This window comes from Arthrobotrys flagrans (genome assembly GCF_004000055.1).
Source record: "Arthrobotrys flagrans strain CBS H-5679 chromosome Unknown unitig_9, whole genome shotgun sequence".
NCBI classification, from domain to species: Eukaryota; Fungi; Ascomycota; class Orbiliomycetes; order Orbiliales; family Orbiliaceae; genus Arthrobotrys; species Arthrobotrys flagrans.
Genome location: NW_027137551.1, coordinates 1,658,383 through 1,686,295, shown reverse-complemented (window position 1 = coordinate 1,686,295; position 27,913 = coordinate 1,658,383). Strand labels below are relative to the sequence as shown.

Here is a 27,913-nt window from a genome sequence, read left to right as displayed (position 1 = left end):
GAGGAGTAAAGGGCGTGATCCATCCAACGGGAGAATCTAGTGTGGCGTCCTTGCAGACTCCAATATCGTCCCTCTCATTGGTCGAGTATATATCTCTACCGCTTCTTCCCAGCCGCGAACTTTTCGTGCCATTTGTTCTTCTTCTTGGTCGCCGGTGCCACACTGTCGTTTTCAGTGCTATGGATATACCGAATAACCCCTAACACTGATCGGGTATGCAACCCATCCAACAACTTCAAATCCACAAACCTCTCGCACTCGTCCGGGGCTTTAGACCGCCAAGTCTCCATAAACTCTCTTTCCGTAAATGATTTATTCGGATTGGATAAGAGGATATGTTTTCCAACCCACTTCGTTGTATATGGGGTGGTGTAGGAGTATGCTATATCAGCGATGAGTTAGAATTCGTGATAATGTAAGCGAATGCGTCGTTTTGCCTTCAACATAGAATTCAACATACCCAGACTACCATCTTCAATTTTCTTGCCCTCAAAGGCTCCCTGAACAACCGCTCTAATCGCATCTTTTGGGTATTCAAGATCTCCATCCTGCTCTACCAGCTTCATGAAGAAATGCATTCCCATTTCGTCTTTGTCGGTTTCCTGAAGTTTGCCATGGCTGACAATAAGTTCGATCAGAATATTAAATATATTTAGAGCAATTTGAGGTGATAGTCGTAATGCCCAGTCATCCATCTCGAAAGCTGTCACACCACGCCATCCTTCGTGGAATTCTGCATCTGATACCGGTGTATTCAGCAGAATCTGAGATTTTGATAGAGGCTCGGAAGGACGTTCTGGAGGTGTTTCAGAAGATTTGTATTCCGTGAGTGTCGACTGAAGAAGTAACTCGGTATTTGGTTTGGAAGGTAGAAGCTCGAGGTGTGATGCACACGTTGAAGTTACAATTACCCCAGGTTTCGTAGTAATGATAGGGTCGTCGACCATTTCAGTGTCTGAATCAACCTCATCTTGGTCTTGAATAATGGGAATCGGAACAGGTTTCAGTATGAATATTGAGTTAGAGGAGTGCACACTCCGGATATTATAAGTTTCGGTAGCTGTAGTAAGGACAGCAAATGGCGTTGGTCCGGTAGAAGTAGTATTTGGACCGTTATTGATTGGATTTGGAGGTGCTTTGATCTTGAGCCTAAAAGCTAGTGGTCAACATATTATTTCGAAGAGGTCAGGTTGGAATCGCAGGATGTCAAGTACACTGGTGCTGGGCTTTGGAAAGTCGAATTCTCGATCAAGGAGAGTAAAGATGGAGGTAATTCGAGTAGTCGGACTGGAGCTTGTTCATGCGCAAAGGCCAATGGTATAGCCTTGCTATCGTCTTGAGTCGACATGATAGTTGTTTGGGTTGGGTAGAGGAATGGGGACGTGAACGTGGGGTGATATTGGCGACGCGTTTCACACATAGCATGCTCCGGGGAATGTGTACCGGGGTGATCCCGGTACGGATAGGCTCAGGGCATATGCACTAGCCACTTTTAGCAGCCACCAACAGCCACCAACACAAAGCCTCAACCACATACAATTCACAAGATATGACGGCAGCACCTTGGCCTTGCATAACGTAAAAAAAGCTAATGAACAATGACCTTTCAACAAGCCATAGAGTATGAAGAAAACCCTGCAGCAAGGATGTTGTTAAATTCATCAACTCGTCATCGAATAGCAGCGGCACGAGAGCCATGTCTTAGAGCTATCCGGCCCAGGATATGGATAATAATTGTCTACACAGTTGTCCAATCATATGCAGACGACGAGAAGGTCATGTTCAGCATGTGCATTTGCATGCATATGCAGGATTGGCTGGCAATCCCACTCTTCGCTCCTCAACCACTGAGCAATGTAAAAATTATCTGAGTCCAGTGATAGCCTTCCATTCCAAGCGAAATTTCAATTGTTTGGATGAAGTATTTATATCCCATCCCGAATTGCAAGATATTCTTTGCCCCGCTCTGTAGACCCTTCTTGAAATATATTTATTCTTGACCATAACTACTCCCACCTTCAATTTTTCCGCCAAGATACTCATAAAAGAGCTTCATTATATTGGTTTTCTGTTGCACAATACTCATATATACATAAAATGACTAATCTTTCTGGTTTCGTCCATCTCCCCTTCGAACTCGATTTTAGCTTCAAACTAAAACGAGCACGAAGACGGTCACAAGAGTATATACCTCCTCAGTACCCCTTTGGTAAAGATCCTCTCGCCGAAGCAAATCCATGGCGACCTAGCACTCCAGTCATCAGTCCCACTAGCCCTACTCAAGCCACGACCCACTTCAGTTTTACAGGATTGGGAAACACGCAAAACTTCGTCCCGCCTGCAGAACTTCCAGATAATACGGCCAATATCCCAAGACCTCAATATCAGAATGGAGCACCGGCAAACGGGTACTCACGGAGTAACAACCTCCAGCCCTCGTCGTGGTCTGGAGTACATCCAGAGCTGCCGCGAATAATTACGAGTCCACCAACTCTGGTTGGAAATCTAGAGCCCAGCCCGGACAGGTATTTCCAATCACCGATCAGCCCACCGACTACTCCAATTGGAAGCGGTGAACTGGGGCTCTTGAAGTTATATAAAACTGTACGTCTGGTTGTAGAGAGCTCTCATTATTTCAGATTTAGAATACTCACTTTAGTAATAGGTCTTCATAGTCGATGACTCCACCTCCATGATCTCCTCAAGCCATCTAAAGTCAGCCTACGACCTTCTAGAAACGCTCGTCCCTCTAGTGACCCAAAATAGTGAAAAAGCTGTCGAGATCCAATTCCTCTCAGATGATAGACAAGCCCATACCCAAAAGATCAAACTAGGAGATCGAATTCCCCCCGGTGATGTTTTTTGGCACGGTGTAACAGCCCGTGGAGGCGCTTCGATGAGCGCGGGGCTGAAAAGGATCATTAAACCGTACCTAAGCGGTATGAGAAAAAGCAAGGCTCTTGAGAAAGAAGGGTTAAACATCATTGTGATAACGGATGGGAAGCGAAAAGATAGGAAAGATGTGATAAAATATATTGTATCCGTGGCAAGGAAGTTAACGGAAAAGAGTGCGCCGCAACATTTGCTTGGGATACAATTTGTACAAGTTGGCGATGATCAAGGGGCAAGACTCTTTTTTAAGTCTGTGGATGACGGATTGGAAGAGCAGTATCAAATAAGGTAAGTGGAAGCAAGACTCATGTCTAAATACTCAGGCGGTTAATGTACCGTTTGGTTGAGTTTTGGAAACATGCTAATGAATCTGAATTTGGCTAGGGATATTGTCGATACGGTGGTTCATACATGGCCTGATGTTTCGTTAACAAGGGATTGCATTGAAAAGATCTTGCTTGGAGGAATTTCGGACGCTAAAGATAAGATGACGATGGTTTGATGTTTCACATTCTATTTCTTTATCTTTGTAGAATACTTGTGCCCTACGTCTTTGTATCGAGATATATGTACCTATTTTGTCTCGTACCTGCAGACCTGGTTGGTACCTATTGTATATATATAACTGTATTCTTTAAATTTTATAAAAGGCAACTTCTTTCTGCATGGAAGAACCAAGCTGGGCGCATGAGCAATGCAAATATGATCATATGAGCTCAGTAAATCCATGTTGTAGTATACTACTAGTATATAATGAGTATAGGTGTTCCATCCTCCCATAGATTGCGATCTTAAATTTCGCAAGCTCGAGAAGGCGATTGAGGCCACGTCCTAACACTAAAATGCTAAATATAATGGAAGGCTGACCGAAAAAGGCCAACACGATAGGCAACCCAATGTGTATATTGACACCCCAGCCAAGTGCGAGCCGAGAAAGCGGAAAAATCGGACCAATCATAGCCTAAATTTCTGCGACGGCTGACTTCGGAGCCAATCAGGACCATGCGATTTTTGCTACTGGTCATGGCGAGGGTAGCTCCGGAAATGCAGGGGCGGCTCACGACCAGATCGCGAGAAGCCCTGCAGTTCTGGCGAAACTAGGGAATGTATATAAACCGAATCCCAGGTCATTTCACCATAACCCTTCGAACGCCTGTGGATGTTATCACAAGTAAAGGCAGCCCTTCGGCCTCTCTGATACGTTCATACACTGCTCTGGTACAAAATACATCCATATCTTTATTGCTATAACCACCAATTTTATAAAGTTTCCCCAATCTCGCCACTAACGTTTCCCAGTCGATACGGCCAGAATCTATGCAAACACCTTTCTTATAATTCATAACCGGTTCCCTTTAAATTTCTCTATAAACCGGGTAGATACCTAGCTCCGAATACGGATACACAGAAAGGCTATAGCGAAATAAAACTCCATGAGACAGAAACACTTGCGACCGTCCTACCATAGCCTCTCCTTGCCTATTTGGAAGCAGTTTCAAAATGGTCAGTTGTGCCCAATGCCGCCTTTCCGACCGCAAGAAAAAGGTACGTACAGAGCTCCAGTATTTAAAATTGCGGCCAATCTAACATAAATTCTTAATAGTGCACACCAGAAATCCGTACCTGGCCCAGCCAGCGTTGCGACTACTGTGTGATATCAGGGTATTCTTGCTCAGAATTCATGAGTAAGAAACAACTGATGACCATTTCTGAAACCAGACGAGCCGAGCTGTTGGAGAAGGAGAAACTCCGCTCAGTAGATGAATTGTACGTTTACTCTTTTCTTCACATGCTCATACACTTTAACAGAGCTGCAGCTTTGTGTTTTTATTTAAACATACATGCCTAAGTATTGAGGTTCATACGTTGACAAAAGTATCTTGCAGAATATCGGAAATAGATTGCCTTCTATATTTGCGAGAGGAAGCTAGGCAACTCGAATACACTATTCGGAACGATTCGGAGTTCGGGGCCTTGAGGCTAGGGTTCGGGAGCTCTGATATTCGGCAATCCTTTTATAACTTTGGGAAGACTCGCTCTCTAATCGAATCTGTTTCTAACCAAGTCGAAAAAGTGCTTGAAAGGGCTCGCCATGAAGCATGGAAGACAGTTAGTCGACTTACATGCAAAGGTGATAAAGCGAAAGCATACATACTCGGCACTATATCTTCTGATAAGATTAGTTATCTTCCGAAGGTCATAGAGGACGAGTATATGGGTATGGACAGTTCCGCGGCCAGAGGGGGAGAACCCGCCCAAGCCATACTGGACGCGGCTGCTGGGCTGCATTTCCGAAGGCTAAAGGGATTGGAAATAATATTCGAAAAATGGGGCAATGCGAATGAAAGTCCTTCTCATATTACACTTGCCAACATTTCACATCTTTACAAGACGTTGGCGGCAGTTGCCCAGATGTGTAGCGAAGACTTCGAATACCACCCAAAATTTGGCATCAGCGAATCCACAGACAAAACACTTCACAGCGATGGCTACCCTTTCCTGAGGCTCTCTCCGTTATTTTTCACCGCTTTATTCCTCAATGAAGAACACGTACATGGAACGGATATAACTGATTGGCCAAGGATTATACCTGAAATCGGTCCGAAGAATCTAGATGAATATTGCGGTGAAGTAAAGGCCCATGTGGCTGCAGCCGCTTATTTCTTAGAGAAATCTTTATTTCTCCGAGTTATTAACAACATCCGTCAGTATCATTACCAATACTTCTTGAATATTGGCTTAAATGCAGCCAACGATGCCCCGATCCGGTTGTCAATAATACTTAACCAAGTCGATACATTCAACCATCTATTCGATCTATATCATAAATATCTAGCTTATGGATGGCCAGATACGCCTGCGAGTGCAGTCTACCTCCTGAAACTATCCGAGTTTCAAGATATCAAGACGTCCGCTAAGCTGCCTCTTACAGCATTTATGGTGGCAATCATATCCTTCCGCCCTGAAGTTGTTTCATCTAGGAGATTCGTCAATCGCTTCCTTAGCCCGGAGATCTTACATTTATGGAATGGCCCAACTGCAATTCCATTATGTTCTGTTCTCGAATCGGAATTCGCTCAAGACCCAGATGTGGCTATGATATATTTACGACCGATCCACCTTGCAGGACTTTTAAAACGAGATGATCTCTTTAGAAGACTTTTCGAGTATGATAAAGGACATTCTTCTAGTATCTCGACAGTGGCTGTGGTGGCTGTATACAATGACGATGCTACTCTCTTTCCCCTTCTTTCCTACTTTTTCGAGGTCAACGCGGGAATGCGAAACCCGAGAAATTTCTGGATAATGAGCTTTATCAAACGGTACGGAAGTAGAAAGTTGGTTGATTCCTTACATGAGTTCTTTAATTCGCAACTCTGATTTACAGGACAAATTTGGCTAGAAAGTCCCGTAAATTTGAAATCTCGGGGTATGGGGTGGCCACACTTTGAAAAAAGGCTAAATACAGGACGGGATATTGTTGAAAGTGTGGAGGCGGCGATAGGCCAGAGACCAAACACAGAGCTCTTATTTCTAAGGCAAGTAAGCTTAAACTCTGATGTAATGGATAACGTCATTACATATAACAACAAGACGTCGAAAGGAGGGACAAAATCCCGCATCACCGCAATAACAGCAACATCGATGACATCCACAAGCAGTTCCTCGGCTCAAAGTGTCCTATCCGTAGGAGGAATGACATTTCTACTCCCGAGTTCTAGACACTCGGGCAGAGTCAAGACACGGAAACGAAAGTGGGCTGAAGACGATGAAATTTAAGAGAAGAATGAAGCAGGGTAATTGGTCATATATTTGTTAATTTCAGTCAGGACGGAATTCCAAAATTACAAGTTCATATTGTAATATATACGGCTGGTTAAAATTATATAGTCGCATGTCGATATATATCTAGAGTATTCGAATAAGCGTGGAAGGTCCCTATTGTTTATTAGGATGCATCGTTTGCTGTTAAATTCTCGAAATTTCGAACCTGCACCCTTGGGAAAATTAATTTCCAATATTAGACCGTCTACTATTTTCGAATTTCAATGAACCGTTTCTTCCCAGTTGCCGGGAATTACCCCCTGTATTAAAATAAATGGCCGCTTTACTAGAACTACAAGATTCGATTGCGATGGTCTGCAATATCAAATTTCATTCTGCGAGTAAGAAACCGGTTCTCTTTCATGAACTGACATGACGCCATATGTTTATACGTATAGCTCACAGCGTAGGCGTCAACGTATTTGGAGTGTTCTGAAGCGAGACCCGGCCAAGGCCGAGCCGTTAATTCAATATGCCTATCCCACCGAGGATACTCATATCTGTATACCACCTTTGAGGGCCACGTTGACGTCATGACAGCCAAAAAAAATGCAAAAAATTGTATTCTAATTTCAACTTCACTAAAAACGTCGCATGGACAACGCAGTCCATGAATTTCAATTGGATAGAATATTAAGGCGTTTAATCGTAAAATCCGTCATCCACACGATAAGCAAAGAAGGGAACATGGGATGGCTTGATATCTCGATGGTTGAGAGAGAAGCTGCAGAATGCAAATGCAAGACAACAAAGCTCTTTTGAGTAGCACGGCGTGCAAGACTTCGAGCAAAAGCTCTCCGCACCTCCATTTGCGCCTGAATTCGAAGCTACCAGTATCGAAAACTCTAAGCTTGGCATTAGGCTATATACTTTCCAGTATAGGCTTTGCCACACCGTACTCTTAACTATCTGGGTGGGGAGCGGAAAAGGGTGGATATATCTTGGATACAGGAAGTTATGACTTGGACTTGCATGCATATGTTTTACGCAAGTTGGGAATGCATATACGAGGCCATTAGATACATGTTCATGGCAAAGTGAACATGACGAGGTGGGTATCGGTAGAAGGATCTGGAAAGACATATGCAGTAGATTGGAATGTTGAGGCTGCAGCTTGCCCATCCGGTCAGGATTTCATAGGTTCTCCTTCTGTGACACCGGTGTCAAACTCCTATCCCAAATTTCTACAAATCCGCGTAGTATCCTCCTGGCTTGTCTATAAACCTTTTATTCTGATATTTAATATACTCCACGCTTAACATTATTTATTGGCTGATTATAACCTGATCTCAAATTACCCTTATCCAAATTGAAAGTCTTGAACTCAATGGCGGAACAACGGCACCCTTCCATCAAGAATCTTAAGAAAATAGACCAATATGTCGACAATGTGTCCACAAGGATAAAGAAAGGGCGCATATCTTCAGCCAACAGCCTTCAGTTGCAGAACTTCTTTATGGCACCCGCGCCAGGCCGCTCCAACGTACCCGTAAACGGAAACCCCCGAATACTAGGTACATACATGTACATGTACATAGCTACCCAATCGTAGTGACTGGCAATTAATAGATGCGTTGGCTCCTGTTGGATAGTGTGGATCCGGTCTAGTGTAAATTGTTCTGGTGTCACACAGAAGGCCCGAACCCCGGTATGTTTCGGGGATGGTCTCGGGGAGCTAAGAATAGTAACGGTGGGACGTAAACAATGCGATTGCGATCCCCGAAGCTCGAGCTGTCTCATTTTCGCTATCAACGATCACGAATGAAGCGGTGCAGGCTTCCTGCACGGGCCGAACAAGACGCAGGAACCCAGCTGGCCCAGCCGGATACCTCAAAGACAGCGCGACAGTCCTCTCCTATCACGTATCGAAGGGGTGTCTCTCGGATGGAATGCTTATTGGCGGGCTAGCGCGACTGGAGATATCGATAACTGCTGCAACAGCGCAGCAACTAACCGGTGCTGGTCAGGCCTGCTCTTTTTCTGGCGGACGGTCTTAGCGCCCGAGTGAATTAAGCTTAACCGTTCCATCTTGCTCACCCGAATAGAATCGCTGTAAGGTCCGACGGCAGTTTACGTGCTTTCGCGGTTGCCGTTTCAGATTGCTTGCTGGGATTCCTTTGCTGTTGCTGCTGCATGCTATATCGCTGCTTCTGCTCAGTCCTGTTGCCTGTCGACGTCTTCAGCAACCTCTTCCCGTTCCTCTTCCTCATCACCACTACAAGCAGCATCGTCAATCGTCCCGTCTACCGCTGCTTCCGCTCCCTTGTCCGGTCTTTCTCGATACTATGCGCATCACCTCGGTCTAACAACCACTGCCATCGATTCAACCGAACAGTCTCCCACAAAAGATGGCTCGAGTTAGCCCTCAGCTGCCCAACCTGGGCCGGAATCACCAAATCTTCGTCTCTCCACCCGAACCTCTACTCACTCAAATCGTCATATTCTTTCTCCCATACTCCGGTACATCTTCGAGAGTCGATGCCCACATTTACACTGCCTGCGGCTTCGTCTCATACTCCCGGATGACCGTGGATCCCTCGTCTGCTCTCTACCAAGCTGTAAATTTCATGCCGATCGAAAAGACCGAGTCCGAAATCTACAGAGCACTCGCCTTTGCATTATGTCGCTATTTCGTCGAGCTTACGGTTGGCATCAAAGGTACTGCGAGTGCGACTGCAAAAGTGGCTAGGTCTGCCAAACCGGAACCGTTCTCTGCTGCTCATGCTGGAGAACTAGCTGCCAAGCTCGTTCGGATTGAAGATGAGTATGCTATCTCGAGTATTCTTGCCGCCCTAACACCTCGATATATCCCGTCTATCGATATTGATCTCGTACTTCCACAACCTGGCACCTTTCAATTGTCGAAGTACCAGCGATTACTCCAGTTCATAGGAGATGTCCATAAACAAGATACCAATCTCAAACGCCGCCCGTCTCGAGTCGAACGAACCCGTCCCAAGTCAATCGTTTCACTACCCCAGTCGAATCCGGAAAAAGTCGCAATAAAGCTGCAGGAACTGCTGGACACCGAGGTCAATTACATTGATAAATTGCAAAAGATATTGGCAGATGTGGTTAAGCCGGAACGACAGACCGCAGAGGGTGCTGAGGCACCTGAGCCAAATGAAGCAACACTCGCTAGGCTGTTCCCGTCTTACCTAGATGAGATATATCAATTGAACTCCAAGTTCCTGGATGAGTTGACCAAGGCAATGGATGATGATGATGGGGTCGCAGGAGTTGCTGAAGTCTTCTTACGCCATGTCAGTGCTCCATTCCGAAAGCATTTGCTACTTGATCTCAAATGCTAACTTCGTAGATAGTTCCCAAATTTCCACAATCCATATAGTCACTATATCGCATTGAATCCTGCTTCGTCGGGCCTCATAGGTGAACTAATGAGAGGTGGCACAGCATTCTCACAACGGCTGGCTGTAAGTCGATCTCCTCTCCTTGTTTGCTTCTTGCACTATCTAACAAAGCTGCCAGAATTATGGTGAACAATATCTCAAATCGACGTTGATGGAACCTATCCAACGATTGCCAAGATACACTCTCATAATTGATGGTAGGTATCCTGAACAACATATCGACTATTTCAGATGCTAAAGAATTCTAGGTGTTCTGAACAATATCGCTGTGACGTCTCCTGTTGCTAGCAAATTAATTGAGGCTCGCGATATTGTGTCCAAGACCTGCGAAATGCAGTCCGCTCCAGCTCAAGAAAGAGCCCAGACTATAGCCCGACTCTCCAATCTAATATCTGGCTGGCCAACAAACTTTAAACCTGGGGGCCCTCTTGTAACAGCTGTTGACCTGACCGAAGTTGCTGCCCCATATACTGAAGCAGCTGAGAAAACCAACGTCATCATTCTCGTATTTACCGACTCGATTGCATTTATAAACCGGCCGAGCACGGGTAGTATGAAAGCTCAAGGGGTTCTCACAGAAATTACCATGCCACCATCCATCCAAAACGCTTTCCGACGGGATGCTGCAGACCTGCACTTTGCCGGTTGTACCTCGTTAAAATATAATAGATATTCTACTTCTGATCATGGTAGAGCGATGTGGATCACTCTAACGAAGGACTTGGAAGAAGTCTACGATATGCGAGAGTCCGCCGTCGGTATGAAAAAATTCTTGCCATCGGGGCCGTGGGAAGGAAAGGCGAATGAACTTGTCGAAGAAATTATTCAAGCTCAGCTGCAATCCAAGAGCCGGGTACAGGAAATTCGATGGTCTGGAAATAGTAACTCGAAATTCGATGCCTTGGAACTGTGGACATCTATCTACGAACCTAGGAATTACGAGCTAGAGAAGTCCCCCAGTCGAGCGCTGATTCAAATGGGGGTTGAGACTCCAAGCTTTGACATAAGGACCAAAGCACCTGAGATCTCTGCCACTATGAATTTCGTTAATTCCGGGAAGATTCGCATTGATATCTTGGATATGGGGAAGATTGCTTTCACCGAGACTGTTGGAGAACTAGATATCCTAACGGTTGTCACCAAACGTATATCCAGCATCCTTGACAGGCAATCCCATACCTCACACCCCCCTATTAGCGCGGCTATGATCCAGGGTCATCGTAGAATAATCAGGTCGCTGAATCTTTCGGCACCAGACTCTGACTCTCATCATTCTAAGTTCAAAACATTCAGACCTCCCTCGCCTGTCAAGTTCTTACACACATTCCTCGGCTCTTCCAACGTATCGCCTGGCAAATCTCCCTTCAAAGCGACCTCCTTCGAAAGCACAACAGAAATGGCTCGACCAACTGTACTCCTAGAACGGCCCCACAGTGTACTATATCGTGCTGATGGTAGCAGTGCGGCCCCAGTTGAGGATGTTGCAATTCGTATGAAGGATATTAACTTGGTTGAGAATCATCCGCAACAGGGTGATAGCTATCATAAGCAGCTTGAGCGTGTGCTTGATGCCTTTGTTTCCGTTCTAGATGGCAAACTTTCGAAGGAGGTGCAACCCGGATTCATATACTCTCGCAAAAACTCAAATAACCATGTGGTGGATCAATTGTTGAAAGCTATGCTGACTGATTCAAGCAAAACAGCAGCCGCACAAGCAGCTGGGGTTGATATCGTACTAAATTCGTTTGAAAAATTCCTACAAGGCAAGTGGAGAGAAGCTATGGGGACGCTGCTGTCACAGGAAACGGTCAAAGATCTCCAATCAAAACTAGGTAAGTTTAGTTTATTTCCTTGGACCCATATCCCACCGATCTAACCAAGAAGTAGATACACTCCACCCCGACGACTTCTCAAAATACTTCAAAGACTTTTTGGATAATTTAGGTCCCCAGAACAAGAGAGGGTTCAACAAAATCACAGGACTCTTTTCGCGGTATGTTTGTAAAGTCACCTTCCTACACCCAACCTTGTAATTGATAAATAAACCATCACAGTGCCATCCAAAGAGCATCCACCGATGAAGCCAAAAACTCTCTCAGAACAATATTTACCGAAATTCTCATCGCTTCAGGTCTCACTAGTTCTAAGATCAGCGAAGTCGCCAAACTACATGCCGAACTACTTCTCTACATGCTCAACTATATTGAAACTATCAACATGTTGAACAGTAAGTTTCACAAATTTCCTACTGAAGTTTGTGATGGGGAAGATATGCCGCCTCCATTACCACCACATTCTACCTATTATGAAAATTGTTATGAAGTTAAAGATCTTGATCATGAACCTATGAAAAAAACACCTACTATGTCTCTAATCCCAGAGCTTTTCCGCACACGTTCTCTGAGCCCGGCCAAGAAAAGCCTATTCGAGAGGAAAGGCTCAGTCCGAGGAGGCCAAGAACCGGATAGGTCCCCAAGTCCAACACGCGGACGACCACCCTTTGAACTATCTGGTCCCATGAATCCCTTTCAACATGGCAGTGGTTTCGAATCAAGCGAATCCGAATCTTCTGTTTCGCCGATTCGCTCTGATAGACGACCCATGGACAAGTCGAAAGAAGGATGGCAAACCGCAAGACAATTGGCTACTTCGTATTCACCTACTAAACCTCCATTTACAGGCTACAGCGAAGCGAACTCGAACTCCCCATATACTCCGGTGCAAGACAATGGCGTGTTAAAGAGGAGCAGGACGACAGGGACGCACGGGGCTAATACGAGTGGTGCAACGGGTATTCCGACAGTCGTGCCGCTTTCAAGCTCGAGTAGTTTACGAAAGAGGTTCGGCTTGTCGAATACTGGTAGCTCGGAAGTTGGCGAATCCTCGCCATCTGCTACCGCTTCTGAAAAGGGAACGAACGGAACATCAGCGAACAGCGGGTATGGTAGTCTCAGCAAGTCATCAGTTAAGTCGATGTTACGGCAGAGAAGCAATAGGAGTGGTAAGGAGAAAGAGAAGGAAAAGGAAAAAGATACACTGTTGACTACACCTACGAAGCTAGGCAATCTTCATCGAAGCCAAAGCACAGATACTGATATTCGCCGAGATTTCTATGAACGAGATGTAATTCCTAGGCCGATGAGCCGGGACAGTGGGCCAAAGATCGGAAGCCCCGCGACGCCAGGAGGTGGCACCGGTCCAACTTTGATTATACCAAAGAATACAGGAGCGAATACCCCTTCGGCAAATCCATTAAGTCCCATTGTCGCGAGCCCTGTAGCGGAACCTACCTCACGAAACGCCTCTTCGGCGTCGAATAACATCACAGCAGAAGGATCACCCTTGCCCGCGCTAAGAAGGAAGAAGAGAAGAAGTTCGCTGAGCGATCTAGTAGCAGCTAAGGACCTACTAGAAGGCGAAGAACCAACAGATAACGAGGATCTCCCACCCATTGCTGGCCTGGATATTTCCCCAAAGAGGAAAGATAGCGTCGATCGCAAGGAGAATGTACATTCCAGTGTTGGAAGCATGGGTCCACCACCGGTGCCAACTCACGCGAAAAATGCAAGTTTAGGAGGAACAAGGGATAGAGCGGGCGGAAGTCCTGCGCCAGCGGCGATGTATATGGATAACATTGCCCCGTTGAATGTTAACGGTGTAAGAATGAGTCGGGCGCACAGCGATGCAGGCAGCACCACTTCGGCGAAAACCAAAGCCTCGACGAATAGCAGCACTGCCCACACTAAGTCAGAATTGGAGAGGACCGGAAGCACAGGTTCGTCGAGAGCGAGCGGTAACAACAGCAGGTTGAATAATAGACTCGCTGGGGAGAAGATGAATGTTAGCAAGGTTTCCGGAACGTTGGAGCAGGAGTTGGCGTTGATTGGGCAGGAGCTATTTGCAAAGAGTTCTTCGAAGAGAAATAGTGGGGCCGGTACAGCTATTACTAAGACCGAAACGAAAAGTATCGCGGGCAGCAACCAATACGAATCTAAACTTTCACGCGGCGGCAGCTCAAGTTCTACGGGTGGAGGTACGACAAGTGTTGACGAAGGGATGCGCCGCAAACTACGACTCATGGAGAGTAAGCTGAACAACACGGTTAACGACCTGAATAAACGTTACGAAAATCTGAGAGACGAAAGTCATGCTGCGCTTGCGAAGGAGTTGAAGAGGAATCAAGAGGTGGAGAGAATGTGGCAAGATGAGAGAAATGAGAACGATGCGGTTTACAAGAGGTTCAACGAAGCTTTGGAGGAGTGTGTCAGAGGGCTTAAAGGAAGAGCGGACGAAGATAGAGTTGGACTGGTGAGAATGTTGGTGCAGAGCCAAGAGGAAGTGGGGAAGTTGAGAGCGGAGGTTAGGTATGTTTACGGCCTTCTCGACTTAAATTTCGTATTGGGTATGATTGTTAACATCGTGGGGTTGTAGTGCGCTGAAGAAGGAGAACATCAACCTAAGGCACGGACGACTTACAGAGCTGTGAAGATCTCTAACTACTCGAAATTGCATAATTTAGCCTTGTGACCCCCACAAATGTTTTTTTTCTTTGTTTAACCCCCCCTCCTGTTTCCCCATTTTTATCATATTTCGAGCCGTTTTGAATCTCGTTCCCGGATCCATGGAGTCTCTTATGATCATGAAATTCTTGTCTTTTTTTACTTGTTGGGAGGTGAATTGGCGGAGTCGGGAAATGGAACACCAATTTTATTAAACATCCTTTTTGCTGCAAAATTTAGCCTCGTTCGAAGTCCCTTTTGCTTTTGTTTCTCTTTCTCTCTCTCCCTTTTTTTTTTTTTTTTGTTGTTGTTTTTGTTTGATAATCTTTGTGCGCATGCTTGCATGGCGGTATACATTCGGGACGTCCTACTTCCTTTCGCACCATCTTTTCATATACTACTGCGCATTTTATAGACGATTGTATTTTTTTTGTTTCTTTTTTTTTTCTTTCGCATTTTTACATCGATGAAGAGTGTATGTTCGAAGATAGCGCTACAATGGTTACCCACGAAGACATTAATTAACAAGCCTGACACCACCCGTAACGAAGCCCTCGATTCGATTGCAGTTCAGTAAGGACGCGTTTGAATGTATGTATAATATTCACTCTTACTTTATATCTTATTATCTATCGATTTTTTTGCGCGCCTACATAATAATATAAAGGCCTTCGATCTCGCTCCCATCCCCTGGTAGAACGGTAAGCTCATCGATCAAAGAAATAATAACGGTAGTAGTAAGAAAACCATCCCCCCACAAGGTGCCTCATCTGCAATCCCTCTTACTCCAACTTCAGCCGTTCAAAAGCCTGAATGCTCCCCTCATAGGTTCCAATATGCGCCTTAAACTCCTCCAACTTCTTAGCATCAGCCTCCTGGGTAACCTTATTGGCCTTGCTCAAGTAATTCTTATCGTTCAACAACTTCTCCTGCTTTGCCAGTCCATCCTTGGCCTTGTCGAGCCTCTGCTGTGCCTTTTGAATTTCTTGGTCGAAGTCCACACGTCCCTTAACGCTCAAATAGACGACGGCGCTCGCGTTAATACGTAGAGCTACACATCCCTTTGGTGTTTCACCACCAATGGCAACGATATCTAAGGCGCTAACGCCCTTTCCGGAGAGACTCTTGATGCTAGCGTGGTTTTCTTCGACAATTGCAAGGCTCTCCTTATCATCGACTTGGACGAATAGTTGACCCTCGTCTTTGATCGTGTACTCGGCCATCAGGCTTCTTACACCTCGGGAAACATCCAATACGAGTTCGTAAGCACGTTCGCTTTCGAGGTCGTGAAGTTCTTCGGTGAAGACCGGGTACTTGGCGACAGTGATCGATGGGGTGGAGTCACCTGGACGGCGGGCGAGACGTTGCCAAAGCTCTTCGGAGATGAAGGGCATGAATGGATGGATGAGAAGGAGAGCACCCTCGATGGCGGTGTAGAGGGTTTGTTTGGCAGACTCTCGGACTTCCGGGGTTCCATCTTGGATCAAAGACTTGGAATTTTCCTATTGATGCGTGTTAGCGATCGAGTCGAAGGATTGTATACGACGGAAGGCTACTTACGATGTAGACGTCGCAGAGGTTGCTATACCAGTATTGGTAAACAGCCTCCGTCGCTTTGAAGAACTCTCTTGACTGCAGGGTCTCGCTGACAACCTTCGCGGTATGGTTGAGTTTGTGCAAGATCCATTTCTCAGCCAAGGCCTCCTTGCCGGAAAGGACGGCCTTTTGTGGTGTAAAGTTCTCGTCAAGGTTTCCAAGGACGAATTTGGTGGCCTGGAAGATCTTGTTGCAGAACTTGCGGTAGCCGTGGAAGACGTTGATTTCAGTGTTGATATCCAAGCCTGGGTCGCATTGTCAGCAATACACATTGACTGTCGTGATGAAAAGGTTAACATACTTCCGGTAGTGTAAGAGATCAAAGTAAATCTCAAAGCATCAGCGCCGCACTGAGGGATACCTTGCGGGAAGGCGGTCTTCTGGTATTTAGTCGCGGTAGCAACTTCCTTGGGATCCAGGTTTCCACCTTCAAGCTTTTCATGCAATCCCTTCAGGGGGATACCGTGGATAACATCAAGGGGATCGATGACGTTGCCGAGAGACTTGGACATCTTTCGGCCCTCAGAGTCACGAATGAGACCATGGCAGTATACTTCATCGAAGGGAACGCCACCCATAAGCTTGACTCCGAGCATGATCATACGAGCGACCCAGAAGAAGAGGATATCCCAACCGGTTTCCATGAGCGAACTGGGGTAGAAGTACTTGAGGTCATCGGTTCTTTCCGGATAGCCCATCGTGAAATATGGCCATTGTCCCGACGAGAACCATGTGTCGAGGACATCTGGATCCTGTTCAAGAGTGAAATTTCGGCCAGGGTACTTCTCGGCGGCTTTCTTCTCCGCATCCTCCCGTGTTACAGCAACAACCCAGTGGTCTTCATCATCTATGTAGCTAGTTTCTTCCTCGAATTGAATGTGATAAGCTGGTGGCTGATGTCCCCACCAGAGTTGTCGAGACAGACACCAGTCCTGAATTCCTTCTAACCATCTGTAGTAGTCGTTCTCCGATGTCTGCGGTCTAATCTTGACTTCTCCGGCCCTAACGTGATCTATCGCAGCCTTAGCCATATCACCCATCTTCATCCACCACTGTGGCTTCAGGAGTGGCTCGATGACATCCTTGGATTTGTTGCAAAGTGGGATTTGCATAGGGTTGTCCTTGGTCTCAACATACAATCCTAGCTCCTTGAGGTCGGCTTGAATTTTGTATCGAACATCGAATCTCTTCATTCCCTTGTAAGGTCCAGCGTTCTCGTTCAAGGTTCCGTCATCGTTAAGGATGTTGATGAATTCAAGGTTATGTCTCTTACCGAGAGCATAATCGTTGAAGTCGTGAGCAGGAGTAATCTTGACGGCACCAGTACCGAAGCCCACGTCGACATAGTCATCGGCAACAATCGGCATGATTCTGTCGGGGACGAATGGATGTTTGGCACGTTTTCCGATAAGGTGCTTGTATCTCGGATCGTTTGGATTGACGGCGATGGCACTATCACCCAGCATCGTCTCGATACGCGTTGTCGCAACTTCTAAGAATTCATCGCTAGCGACGATAGGGTATTTGAAGTGGATGATGACACCGAATTCGATCTTCTTGTCGTATCCGGGAACGGACAGTAATGTTCGGCCGGCGAGTTCCTTGTTGTCGACTTCTAGATTGGATAGCGATGTGTTCAGTTGGTGACACCAGTTAACAAGTTTGTGGCCTCGGTAGATGACGCCCTCGTCGTGAAGTTTGGTGAAAGTGTCGGCAACACCCTGCTGGAAGGAATCCTGCATGGTAAATGCCTCGCGGGACCAATCGAAGGAAGCACCCATAGCCCGGAAGGCTTTGTTGATCTTGCCGTGATACCTGTGATTCCAAACCCGTCAGCCCTGAAACTAAAGACCTTCACGATCTCGGACATACTCCTCTTTCCACTCCCAGATCAATTTGACGAGCTTTTCTCGGCCAACGTCATATCTGGTCTGCTTGTTCTGCCTCCATAATCGACTTTCAATGACGCTTTGTGTAGAAATACCGGCATGGTCGCATCCCGGCAGGAAAAGCACAGTCTTCCCCTGCATACGATTCCTAAGCGCAACTATCAGCATCCAGGAACGCGCACAATCGCCACCCGTGCAAACTTCCATACCATCGAACAAGGACGTCCTGGAGCGATACAGCCAACGCGTGTCCAATATGAAGGGCACCGGTAACGTTCGGTGGTGGAGCCGTAATGACGAAAACACCTTCATCCTTTGGTTTTCCATCGGCCTTCATCTCAGGCTTGAAGAAACCTTCTTGTTCCCACCATGCATTCCACGCAGATTCAACGGCGACTGGATCGTACGCTTTGCCAAGAGGTTTAAGAACTATTTCAAGAATCCGATCAGTAAGTATCGCAAAGCCCTGTCAACAGAGCTAAGAATAGTCCCTACTCTTCTTCTGTCCTACGGGAGTCTCTTCGACATATGCTTCGACCGGAGCCTCTTCCTTCTTTTCCTTCTTGGCTTTTGGCTGTGAAGCTTGGGCGAGAGCTTCGGACTTGGCTTTCTTTTCGAGGAACTTCTTCGCCTTCTCAGCTTTCTTAGCTTCAGCGGCAACTATAAATGTGAATGTGTGAGATATTATCGTCTAGATGAGATTAAATTGGAGCTACTGACGCTGCTTCGCGGTCTTCGGCTTTGATGCTTCGGCTACAGCATCCTCCCCAGACGGAGGAACCCCGGGGTAATTAGGAGTCGAAGGAGAGCTATCTAGAATCCACCGTCAGCCCCAATTCCAGGCATATATAACCAATACCGTTTCCACGTGCATACCAACAAGATCCGAAGCCTTTGGAGTCGACATATTTGCGGTTAACAGATGGGGACGTGGTAATCGAACTGTAGAGCGGAGATTTGGCCGGATAGGCCGTAGGAGAATCGGTAGTCTCCTGATCGTGACGGAGGTTTGGTAGAGACCAGCCAATTGGGATGGTGGATAGCGACGCAAGGAGGAAGGAAGGAAGGGGTAGGGTTTTCCGGGTTGGACTTGGGCGATTGGGGAAGAATGTGACCAAGAAATTTTGAGTCTGCCGACACAACACTTCTATGTGGGGTGGCTATCGATAACAACGGCATCCAACGCAGTTTGGATGCCCCGCCATGTTGCATTCTGAGCCGCAAAGACACATACCAAATTAGTTCCTTTCTGTCGAAAAGCATCGGATTGTTAATGTCGATAGATATAGCATGATTCGATAATAAATAACGCATTTGTATGAGTCTGAACCGAAAAGGGTATTGATTAATAAGCTCGCGAGCTTTCATTTGGGCCGGGTCCGAAACGTTCCATTTGTAAGCCGAATATTCGAATGCTTTGAATAAAAATACTAGACCATAACGGAGATTATTAGTATTTCGAACGAGGCCGCAGTGATACATTCAATTCCAATTGGTCTCGTTAGTCTCAATCTTAATACGATTGATTTCCATAGGGCGCAGTGCGTACGCATATAATTGTTACAAGGCCTTTGGGATTTCTTAATTTACCTCTTGGCACGAGATCTATACGTCAAGTGCAAATCTTTACAAAATTGTGCTAAAACTTACCCGTTATAATGCGTTCGGATATCCAGTAGAACTGTAGTAAAGACCTACCAGGCCAAGTAGAGACATTTATTCGAGCGAAGGGATAACAGCTCGATGTATTGATATGCATGTTCGCATTGATATTGACTCCAAGCCATGCCAATTTTCATAGTCAGTCTCGATATTATACATCCTAAAAGAAATCCTGTATCCCTAATTAATTGCACCTTCACGTCACGCCTTAGGTAAATCTCATCCTCTCACTATCTCCTCGGAAAGAACTGTATCATATAGGCCTAACGATTATACTCATCTACAAAATCCCTCAAAATGCACAATCCGAGGCACGGATCCTATCCTCGGTCCCGAGACCGATTCGGCGACCATGATCCATATTACTTTAGAGGACGTCGCACCGTCCCTAGCATTCAATCCCTGCTTCGAAATGCCCAAGGAGAGCAACTTACGAGCTTCCCTCAGCTTCATGAACGAGTCGGGAATCCGAATAATGATAGTACGGTTAGCCAGGCTGCTATCCAATCCCAAAGGCGCCTTGGCAAAGGAAGGGAACAACTACTTCACCCTCTCCATCTGCGAAGCCTGGCTTCGATCCCTCACCGACGGCAACATCCGCTTCCCCTGAGGCCGCATCATCCACCCAAGCACCACCCATAACCCCCCCCTTCGGCCTAACCGTCAAAATCTCCATCCCCTCTGACAAATTCTACGTCTTCCACTGCCACGACTAATGTTTTATAGTGTCCATGATCCACATCCTACAAAGGGTGAACGAGACTTTATTTCATCCTACGTTAGGGGTGTATGGACTGGAGAACAAGCGGAATATAATCGTGCTGCTTTTTTGAGTAAGATGTTTGAGGAATATCCTTCTACGAAGGGGAAGGTGAATATGGCGGTTATGATTTGCCTTATGACTATCTACGGCTGGGAAATGTACCCTCGCCTAGTACGCTTCGAAGCCCGTGAAGATATTCCACCATCATCACCGGAGGTAATTAACCTCCACCGTGCCATTGTAATCGCCGCAACAGAGGGTGGAGCATGGAGCGCTGGAGACAAAACCTTGGCCGCCGAAGAAAGGAAGTGGCATCGGTGTTGTAAAACGTACGAACCGCATTATTGTTTGGTCAGTTCCATGGAGTTTCCGGAGAAGAAGCCGTGGGAGGAGTGAATCTTGATAGCTATATATAGGATCAAGAGAGCTATATTTTAGCGGCGGCTATTAATTTAACGTGGATACTCGGTGCATATGGATAGGTAGCACGGATCGAATTAAACGTGGGCATATTATCATCCTTTGAATTTATAACTTTGCAAATGAACTTGCACCTAATATCTAATATCCTATGGTATCGTACATATCTCCGGAAGATTAAACTACAGGGATGCGGATCTGCAGAACTATATTGAAACCCAATAAAATAAAATAAAATAAAATAAAATAATCCCTGGCCTGGAATTCATTAAAGCACCGATCGAAATATTGTTAATAAAGACTTTTGATGGATGTATCGTGTCGGTCGTAAGTAATGTCCAAGAGATAGGTGAGTGGTACATGATGTGTATATATGTGAATAAAAAATAATAATCAAAAGACTCCAGGAAAGAACTCCATAACAGTATGCCATATATCTTCACAGAAAAAAAGACAACGCCGCATTGAAATTGCGCAACAAAAAAAGATTAAAAAGATAAGATGGCCGGGTAATAAGAGGCGTTGACGACAGAGATTCCAAAGATTCTTAATCTATCCTGTAATCTTGCGACTGGTGAATATCTCAAGCAATAATTCCTGCTAGAGCACTCGGAAAGGGGAATCGAAGGGCCTGGATTGAAAGGAAGGAAAAGAAAAGCCCAGGGGTATCCAATGAAAACAACAGAATCAAAAAAGCAGTAACTCCAATTAAACAAGCAAACTGGATTGGAACGCAGAAACATTTATAACTCCGAAATGCAATTCTAAGGAACGGAAGATAACTTTGAAAAAAAATAAAAGGAAACTCATCTATCTCCTCCTCGCACTCGGTGGGTACAGCGGGAGACCCTTCATCATTAGTCCCTCAGAAGGCTCGATCCGATCCGCTAATGGGGTTGTTGGATTGGCTGAAGTATCACCGGTAGGTTGCTCCCCTTCGGACGACGATCTTCCACTTTTCCCTTCGCCTTCAATGGTTGATTTCGGATCCTGCTGTTCTTCTTCGATTGCACCGATTGCCCCCGAGGTTTCCACAACCGCAGTGCTCTGCTTTCTATTATTTCCGCCGATAGACCCTTGCCTACCCAGGTCCGAAAAGCTGAAGTTTCTCCAAAGGTCACCGGCACTTTTAGACCTTTGCCTTCCCAGAGATCTAAAGCTGCTGAAGCTGCTATTCCTCGTCGGAGCCTTCCCGTCTACTCCCGACACTGCCAAAGAACCCCTTCCGGCATCACCCTCCTGCCTCGAACTCTGCCTCGAAACGGCAACACCGCTAATATTCGCCCGCTCGAAGGTATCCCACCATGCCATTGAATTCTTTCTTCCCATCTTTGGCTTATTCTTCTTCTTCTCGGCCCTCTCTCGTCTCGCCGCTTCATTCTCTTGCTTCTCTCTCTCCCTTCTCAAATAAGCATGTCGTTGTCCTTCCGTCATAGCTTCGATATTCAGATCTTCATTACTCGGCTCTTCCCAATGCCGCCTCAACATCCAAGACACGAACGGCTGTTTCGTCTGTTTCTTAACCAGTCGCCACGGTTTTTCGCGGAGCGAGAAGAGTAGGCAATCGATAGCCCCTTGGATCGGAATAGCGATCGCAGAGATACAGACCAAGGGGAACGAAGGCCGTTCCGCAAACCGCTCGAAATACTGTAACGAGTGATTGATAAGCGGTATCAGCCAGATGAGAACGTAGATGCAGGGATAGATGAATAAAAACCGGAGCTGGCGTTGAATAGCGTATTGCCTTTTTCGGAGCTCTTCTTCGGAGTCCGAGGCCGCCCTGGCGGAAGGGTGGCTGGTTTCGAGGTCTCGCCTGATCATCCGAGATGTCGAGTCATCACTACCAGTACCGTGGTGGCCTTCATCGGTAGAGTCGTCTTCAGCGCGGCGGGATGCAGACGGTTGGCCCTTTTCGAGATCGATGATTCGGCTTGTCCCCTCAATTTCTTCACTGTCGTCGTTCTCCGTTCCAGACAATCTCCTGATCCGGGTGACGACCGGATCGATCCCAACATCGACCTCTCTTACTTTCTCAGAAGTCTTTCCAACTCCGGGGAGTTTAAATGTGGCTCCGAATACGCTCAAAACTGAGCCACGTCTGTCGGTAACCGTCTGGTTTGAATCTAATTGAGAAGGCTGGGTAGCATCGGTATCGAACTCTGATGTCCTAAATCGAGCACGATAGGATCGGAATGTCACTTTGACGTAAACGTATATTGCGAGGTAAAGCGCAGTGATGGATACCATGATAATGTATCGAGGGATCCAGGCCAGGGCGAGACGGTACCAGAAGGGCCGAACCTAAAAAATTCAAAAATTCAAAATATCAGGATCGTAATCCAGAAATCTGGAAAATATATGCATACCGGCAAGTAGCACCACGTAGTCTGCGCTACATATGCGGGTGCCTTGTTCGTGAAGGCCAAGGCGGCCATAGTGATAGGTAGTAGTATGAGTATTGCGTAGACGGTGTGTCGATATTGGTACAAGCCGGATTTTCCTTGAGGCCCTGTCCTTGGGAGGAAAATGCTGATCGCAGTATGAATCGCAATAAACAGGATGCAGAAATCTAGATGTCCAATCGTGATCAGTCAATTTCGTACAACGTTGGAAACTTAGTTGCACAAGGCTGCATACCAGCACTTTCAATCCCAAAGGCGAAGAAAAACCCAGATGCTTGACAAAAACTACTAGTAGTTACAACGGTCGAGTTTGCGAGGGCGACCGCTGGGAAGACGAAGCTCCAGATTGATTTCCATGTATCGCAGATAATAAGTATCATGATAAGTCTAAATTCCAACATATAACTATCAGCGAGACAATCCCCTAAACTCCAGGGTTTTTTTCTCCGAAAAGAAATTGGAACATACTGCCGCCTGAAATTCCTCTTCATCCGCACGAACCAGTGTAACACAACCGCCGAAGCAATGAGCGTGATTCCGGAACTGCATAACGCTATTATTCTCACAATTTCGAGCTGCTCCCTCGTAAGGGACGCACCTGTCGGATTCGCCCCGCCTAGTCGTGACATGTCGATAAGGATTGTTGGAGGATAAAACTGGGAACCATTGAAAGTCGAATTCGAAGTTGAAAAAGAAGCCAGCTCTGGATCAACTGGCATGTCGCCCATCTTAAAGACTTCATTTGGGAGGGGGACACCACGAGCCCCCACACCTCAGTCTGGAACACCCAAAGCCGTGGAATTGCTAGTTTTTTGCGTTTCTTTTTCTCTTGGGGTTTGATTTCCTTGCGCGGAAATTCAATATATATATATTTCCCTTCGGAATCACAGTTTTGAGGTCTCCTTGCGCGGTGCTTCAAGCTTTTCTAGGGATAGCTTGAGTAATGCAGGTAACCGCAATGTGGGTGGTTGATTCTGCCCCTGGCGTTTCGGTTCCTCTCGCACGGCACAGTAGTATATACTTTTTCTTCCTCTCTTTTTGACTTTTTTTGACTTCTTACTTGTCACTCAAGAGTAACGTAATTCCTCGATGGTAGTATACGCAGCTGCTCGCCCGAAGAATGTATGCACACACCAAATACAGCGAACACTCGTATGCCAAAAAAGGTCAGATACGTAAACGGGAGATAAGGGATCGGGCCTAGAAACGTGGGTGGCGGCCGGAAATGGCAACGTTGGAGATTTGGAGTTCCCCTCCTTTCAGCTGGTACCTGCGTGCGTATGTGTGTTTGTGAAGGCCGCTAGAGAAGAACTAAAAAAGATGTTCCTGACGGAGGAAGAACTTTGGAAACTTGTCGGAAAGTATATAAACGAGAGACCGATGTTTGATAAAAACTTTTTAGAGGGGTATATTTTTTATTTCTCGATTTGTAATTTTTCCCGGTATATTTTGTTGGAACTTTCGCAAAGTTGGGTTTGAGCTATTCCCTGAATTGATGGACTGTGGCGTCGAGGAGTCAAAAATCCACTGAAGCTTTTGGATTGAAGCCGGAAGTTGCAATTTGTCCGAGCGCTAGGAAAGCTAAACTCAACCGTGCCAGATCGGGGCTGGATGGGCGATAAATGCAGGAGAGACTTTCGTAAAGCCGAGGAGTTCGAGTTTTGAATTCGAATTCAAGGGGACAGACTTTTTTTTGTTCCTTCCAGAGACCCGTCTGAGCGTAAGTTAGCTAGTTAGCGTGCCTGTATGGAGAATTATTTCGAGGAAGCACTCGAGTCAATACTCGAACAGTTAATATAATGCGGGCGACCGGGAGGGTTGAAGGAGAATAATATCTAGCGTTATTAGGACAGGTCGCTCTTTCTAATTCGCCGTTATTGCTTGCAGAACATCGTAATCATGCGTGCGTGGATCGACCTAAAGCCCGCGTGTGCACGTTTAGTAAAAAGGAATATGATGTGAAATAAACTTAAAACGCATAATATCATATAAATCGAATTTTTTTTTTTAGAAATATCATTGATCTTTCTTGTATGTATAGGGGATACCGTCGAGAGTAAAAAAAAATCCGAAACAAGTTTGAAAGTTCGATGTTCGCTCAGCAGCGCAGCGCAGCACGGGAATATGCGATGCGATGCCACATGCCTACCAGCTGACTTACTTGATCGAATGTACTGTACTGTACTGCATGCACGGGCGTTGCAATTGCAGTTGATTCTGAGCTTGAGCTTTAACGAGCGAGTAAGATTCGAACGTTTGTCCAGGTCGACAGGTAGCGGACTCCGCGAACCTGCTGCAATGCGAGTCGACGGGATGAGATGTTCGATGTTCGATATCAGATGACAGCGCAGCTCGAATAGGAGGCGAGATTCGATACAGTACAATACTGAAAAGGAAAGAAAAGAAAAGAAGAAAAAAGATCAAGCCGGAGAAAAGCTCGAAAGCGAGAGGTTGATTTGTTCAAATGGCAATTGATTCCAACTCCAAGGACAGGAAGGAAAAAACCGATCTCCTGGGTGGAGCCTTCGAAACGGTAGTTCTAAGCCGAAAAGGTGTCGCTCCACCACGCCATATTTTTCTTGCTTGCCTGCTGTACGATCCTTACAAGATTTACAGTTAAACTATTAATACTAACTGGCGGGCGCACTTCATGTGCCGGATAACTAGCCTTACATGAGGTACACAGCTAGCTAGCCCTACTCGAGCTGGCCTGTGATACCGATTGTGCGATATTACCATTGAAAGCCCAGCTTCGTATATGTTATCTGATCACGTTCAGATCGAATTGGCCTTTGTACATGCATTACTAGCCCTCAACTGAATCAATTGCGGAGGCTATGTAAAAGGACTAAGAACAAGCCTCATGGCCCTAAATCTTGGCTTCAAAGTTACCTCTGCCGACTGAGAAGGGTAACCAAAGCCTGTTCATGACTTTCTAGTCGATCGGAGTCGAGTCGACTTGCAAGCTTGAGCTGAGGAGCTCACACCATAATACCCTCGCCAATCTCCCCACAGGATACCATGTCCTTGTCATATTAACACTCACTTTTAAAACCTCATTCCAACATCGATGAAACGTCTTTTCTCAAAATACTCTCCTCTATGGACTACATCCCGCCGACCCCCCAAAAGAAAAACCAAATAAGGGAAAGAAGCAGCGAATTATGCAAGCGAGGGCCGAATCCTTCATGCGAACCTGCAACCCGCTTTGACAATTGGTATCCCCCCACCGGGCATTCGTTTGTAGCTGCTCTGATTGGAGCTTTAACCTTGCCTTGCCCTACGTGCTCTTCCCTGCCCGCCTATTTTTTCGGTCTGCTGGGGGACCCACATGTCATGTAATCCTTTAGCGAAAAACAGGCGATAGACCAGCTTGGTATTGTTTGCATTTTGCAAGGGTACCGAGCTCGTGCGCCAGATTATGGTGCTCATATGAGTTCCAGTCGTCAATGATCTCTAATTAAAATTTGATCCTAAGATGTCTTGAAAATTCAAAAATTTGACGTTCGAGTTATTATCGTTTGATCGATATCGGATTGGAATGCTGGCCCTGCGAGCTGAACGCCAACATTCTTACCCGCTTACGAAGATACCACAAGCTTCTTAGCTCTGACATGGTAATATCAGTTCAAGATAAAAACCAATCGAGCTGAGATTTCAGGTCCAAAATGTCTATCCGAGCACAGGTATGGGAGAAAATAATCCAATATTACCCGAAAAGGAAGACCTTATAAGTCTAACCAAATCAATCCACCAACTTTCCCAAATAAGCGTGCGGACTCTTTCCAACCCAACTGTGGCGTTATTTGCCTTTTCCAGTAACTTTCCGCCAACCAACTTTCACCACACCCGCAACGAAATATTCAAAGTTCAAACCGTAGAAAAGATACTAAAAATAAGAAAACTACAACGATATCGTTCCTGAACCATTCCATCTCCGGCATTTCTACACAAAACAACATTCCCAGGGCTTCTAAGGGAGGGTAAGAAACAATCCTAATGATACATCCAACCAATCACTCACAATCTTCGTTTGTTCCACCTAAATGCGGTGGTGGTTGTAATTGTTGCGGATTGTATCTTCCCATCAGCACATATTCACACACGTAACTAGAAAAAGTAATATTTCAACCTAGGAAGAAAGAAGGGAGGAAACAATTGTTATCGATAACCGAGAGCTCCAGGCTGCAGCTTCGCTCCAAGTTCGGCGATAACGGTAGGGGTGGGTGGTTATATATCGGGCCTGCACCATTCGGTTCCGTCGATTGATGGAGTGGGGTGTGCGGTGGGTATGCAAAGGCAAGGTGTACATGTTTTTCTTGGGATTTCTTGGACTAAATGTTGGTCTTCCAACGGATTAATGTGAATAAGCGGTAGGGTAGAAGGGTCTGGATGATGTATGTATGTATGCATGGGCTACGATCATGGGCAACTATAACCCCTCCGAACCCACAGATGTTCGTCTCGTTCGACCCCCATCAGTTAAATTTAATAGACACGTGGTAGATCCTTATTCTTTCTGGAAAGCTGTCCGGGAGATGTAAAAACGGGTTATATCTCCGGTGTTGGTGGTGGTGAAGTATATGGCGGTTAT

At 46.0% G+C, this 27,913-nt stretch overlaps 7 protein-coding genes across 7 annotated transcripts; 4 read left to right on the top strand and 3 right to left on the bottom strand.

Moving 5' to 3' along the window:
• Window positions 1-95: 95 nt before the first annotated feature.
• DFL_005843 (uncharacterized protein) lies at window positions 96-1,348 on the bottom strand (the record flags this gene model as incomplete). The annotated part of the gene is made up of 4 exons (XM_067635161.1): window positions 96-177; window positions 250-382; window positions 461-1,149; window positions 1,215-1,348. 4 exons carry the CDS (start codon window positions 1,346-1,348, stop codon window positions 96-98), a joined length of 1,038 nt encoding a protein of 345 aa, XP_067489618.1.
• A 749-nt stretch (window positions 1,349-2,097) lies between these two features.
• On the top strand, window positions 2,098-3,394 carry DFL_005842 (uncharacterized protein; the record flags this gene model as incomplete). Its single annotated transcript, XM_067635160.1, has 3 exons — window positions 2,098-2,604; window positions 2,666-3,180; window positions 3,277-3,394. The coding sequence occupies 3 exons, from the start codon at window positions 2,098-2,100 to the stop codon at window positions 3,392-3,394; spliced, it is 1,140 nt and encodes a 379-aa protein (XP_067489617.1).
• Window positions 3,395-4,392: 998 nt separating this feature from the next.
• On the top strand, window positions 4,393-6,273 carry DFL_005841 (uncharacterized protein; the record flags this gene model as incomplete). The annotated part of the gene is made up of 3 exons (XM_067635159.1): window positions 4,393-4,437; window positions 4,496-4,659; window positions 4,779-6,273. The coding sequence occupies 3 exons, from the start codon at window positions 4,393-4,395 to the stop codon at window positions 6,271-6,273; spliced, it is 1,704 nt and encodes a 567-aa protein (XP_067489616.1).
• Window positions 6,274-9,065: 2,792 nt separating this feature from the next.
• Window positions 9,066-14,574, top strand: DFL_005840 (uncharacterized protein; the record flags this gene model as incomplete). Its single annotated transcript, XM_067635158.1, has 8 exons — window positions 9,066-9,980; window positions 10,041-10,151; window positions 10,207-10,285; window positions 10,337-11,920; window positions 11,976-12,081; window positions 12,143-12,315; window positions 12,769-14,452; window positions 14,520-14,574. The coding sequence occupies 8 exons, from the start codon at window positions 9,066-9,068 to the stop codon at window positions 14,572-14,574; spliced, it is 4,707 nt and encodes a 1,568-aa protein (XP_067489615.1).
• A 795-nt stretch (window positions 14,575-15,369) lies between these two features.
• On the bottom strand, window positions 15,370-18,979 carry DFL_005839 (uncharacterized protein; the record flags this gene model as incomplete). The annotated part of the gene is made up of 8 exons (XM_067635156.1): window positions 15,370-16,089; window positions 16,148-16,428; window positions 16,485-17,998; window positions 18,056-18,220; window positions 18,282-18,501; window positions 18,568-18,732; window positions 18,793-18,885; window positions 18,949-18,979. 8 exons carry the CDS (start codon window positions 18,977-18,979, stop codon window positions 15,370-15,372), a joined length of 3,189 nt encoding a protein of 1,062 aa, XP_067489614.1.
• A 1,470-nt stretch (window positions 18,980-20,449) lies between these two features.
• On the top strand, window positions 20,450-20,893 carry DFL_005838 (uncharacterized protein; the record flags this gene model as incomplete). The annotated part of the gene is made up of 1 exon (XM_067635155.1): window positions 20,450-20,893. The coding sequence occupies one exon, from the start codon at window positions 20,450-20,452 to the stop codon at window positions 20,891-20,893; it is 444 nt and encodes a 147-aa protein (XP_067489613.1).
• Window positions 20,894-21,727: 834 nt separating this feature from the next.
• Window positions 21,728-24,047, bottom strand: DFL_005837 (uncharacterized protein; the record flags this gene model as incomplete). The annotated part of the gene is made up of 4 exons (XM_067635154.1): window positions 21,728-23,218; window positions 23,284-23,486; window positions 23,555-23,706; window positions 23,788-24,047. 4 exons carry the CDS (start codon window positions 24,045-24,047, stop codon window positions 21,728-21,730), a joined length of 2,106 nt encoding a protein of 701 aa, XP_067489612.1.
• Between the last annotated feature and the right edge of the window lie 3,866 nt (window positions 24,048-27,913).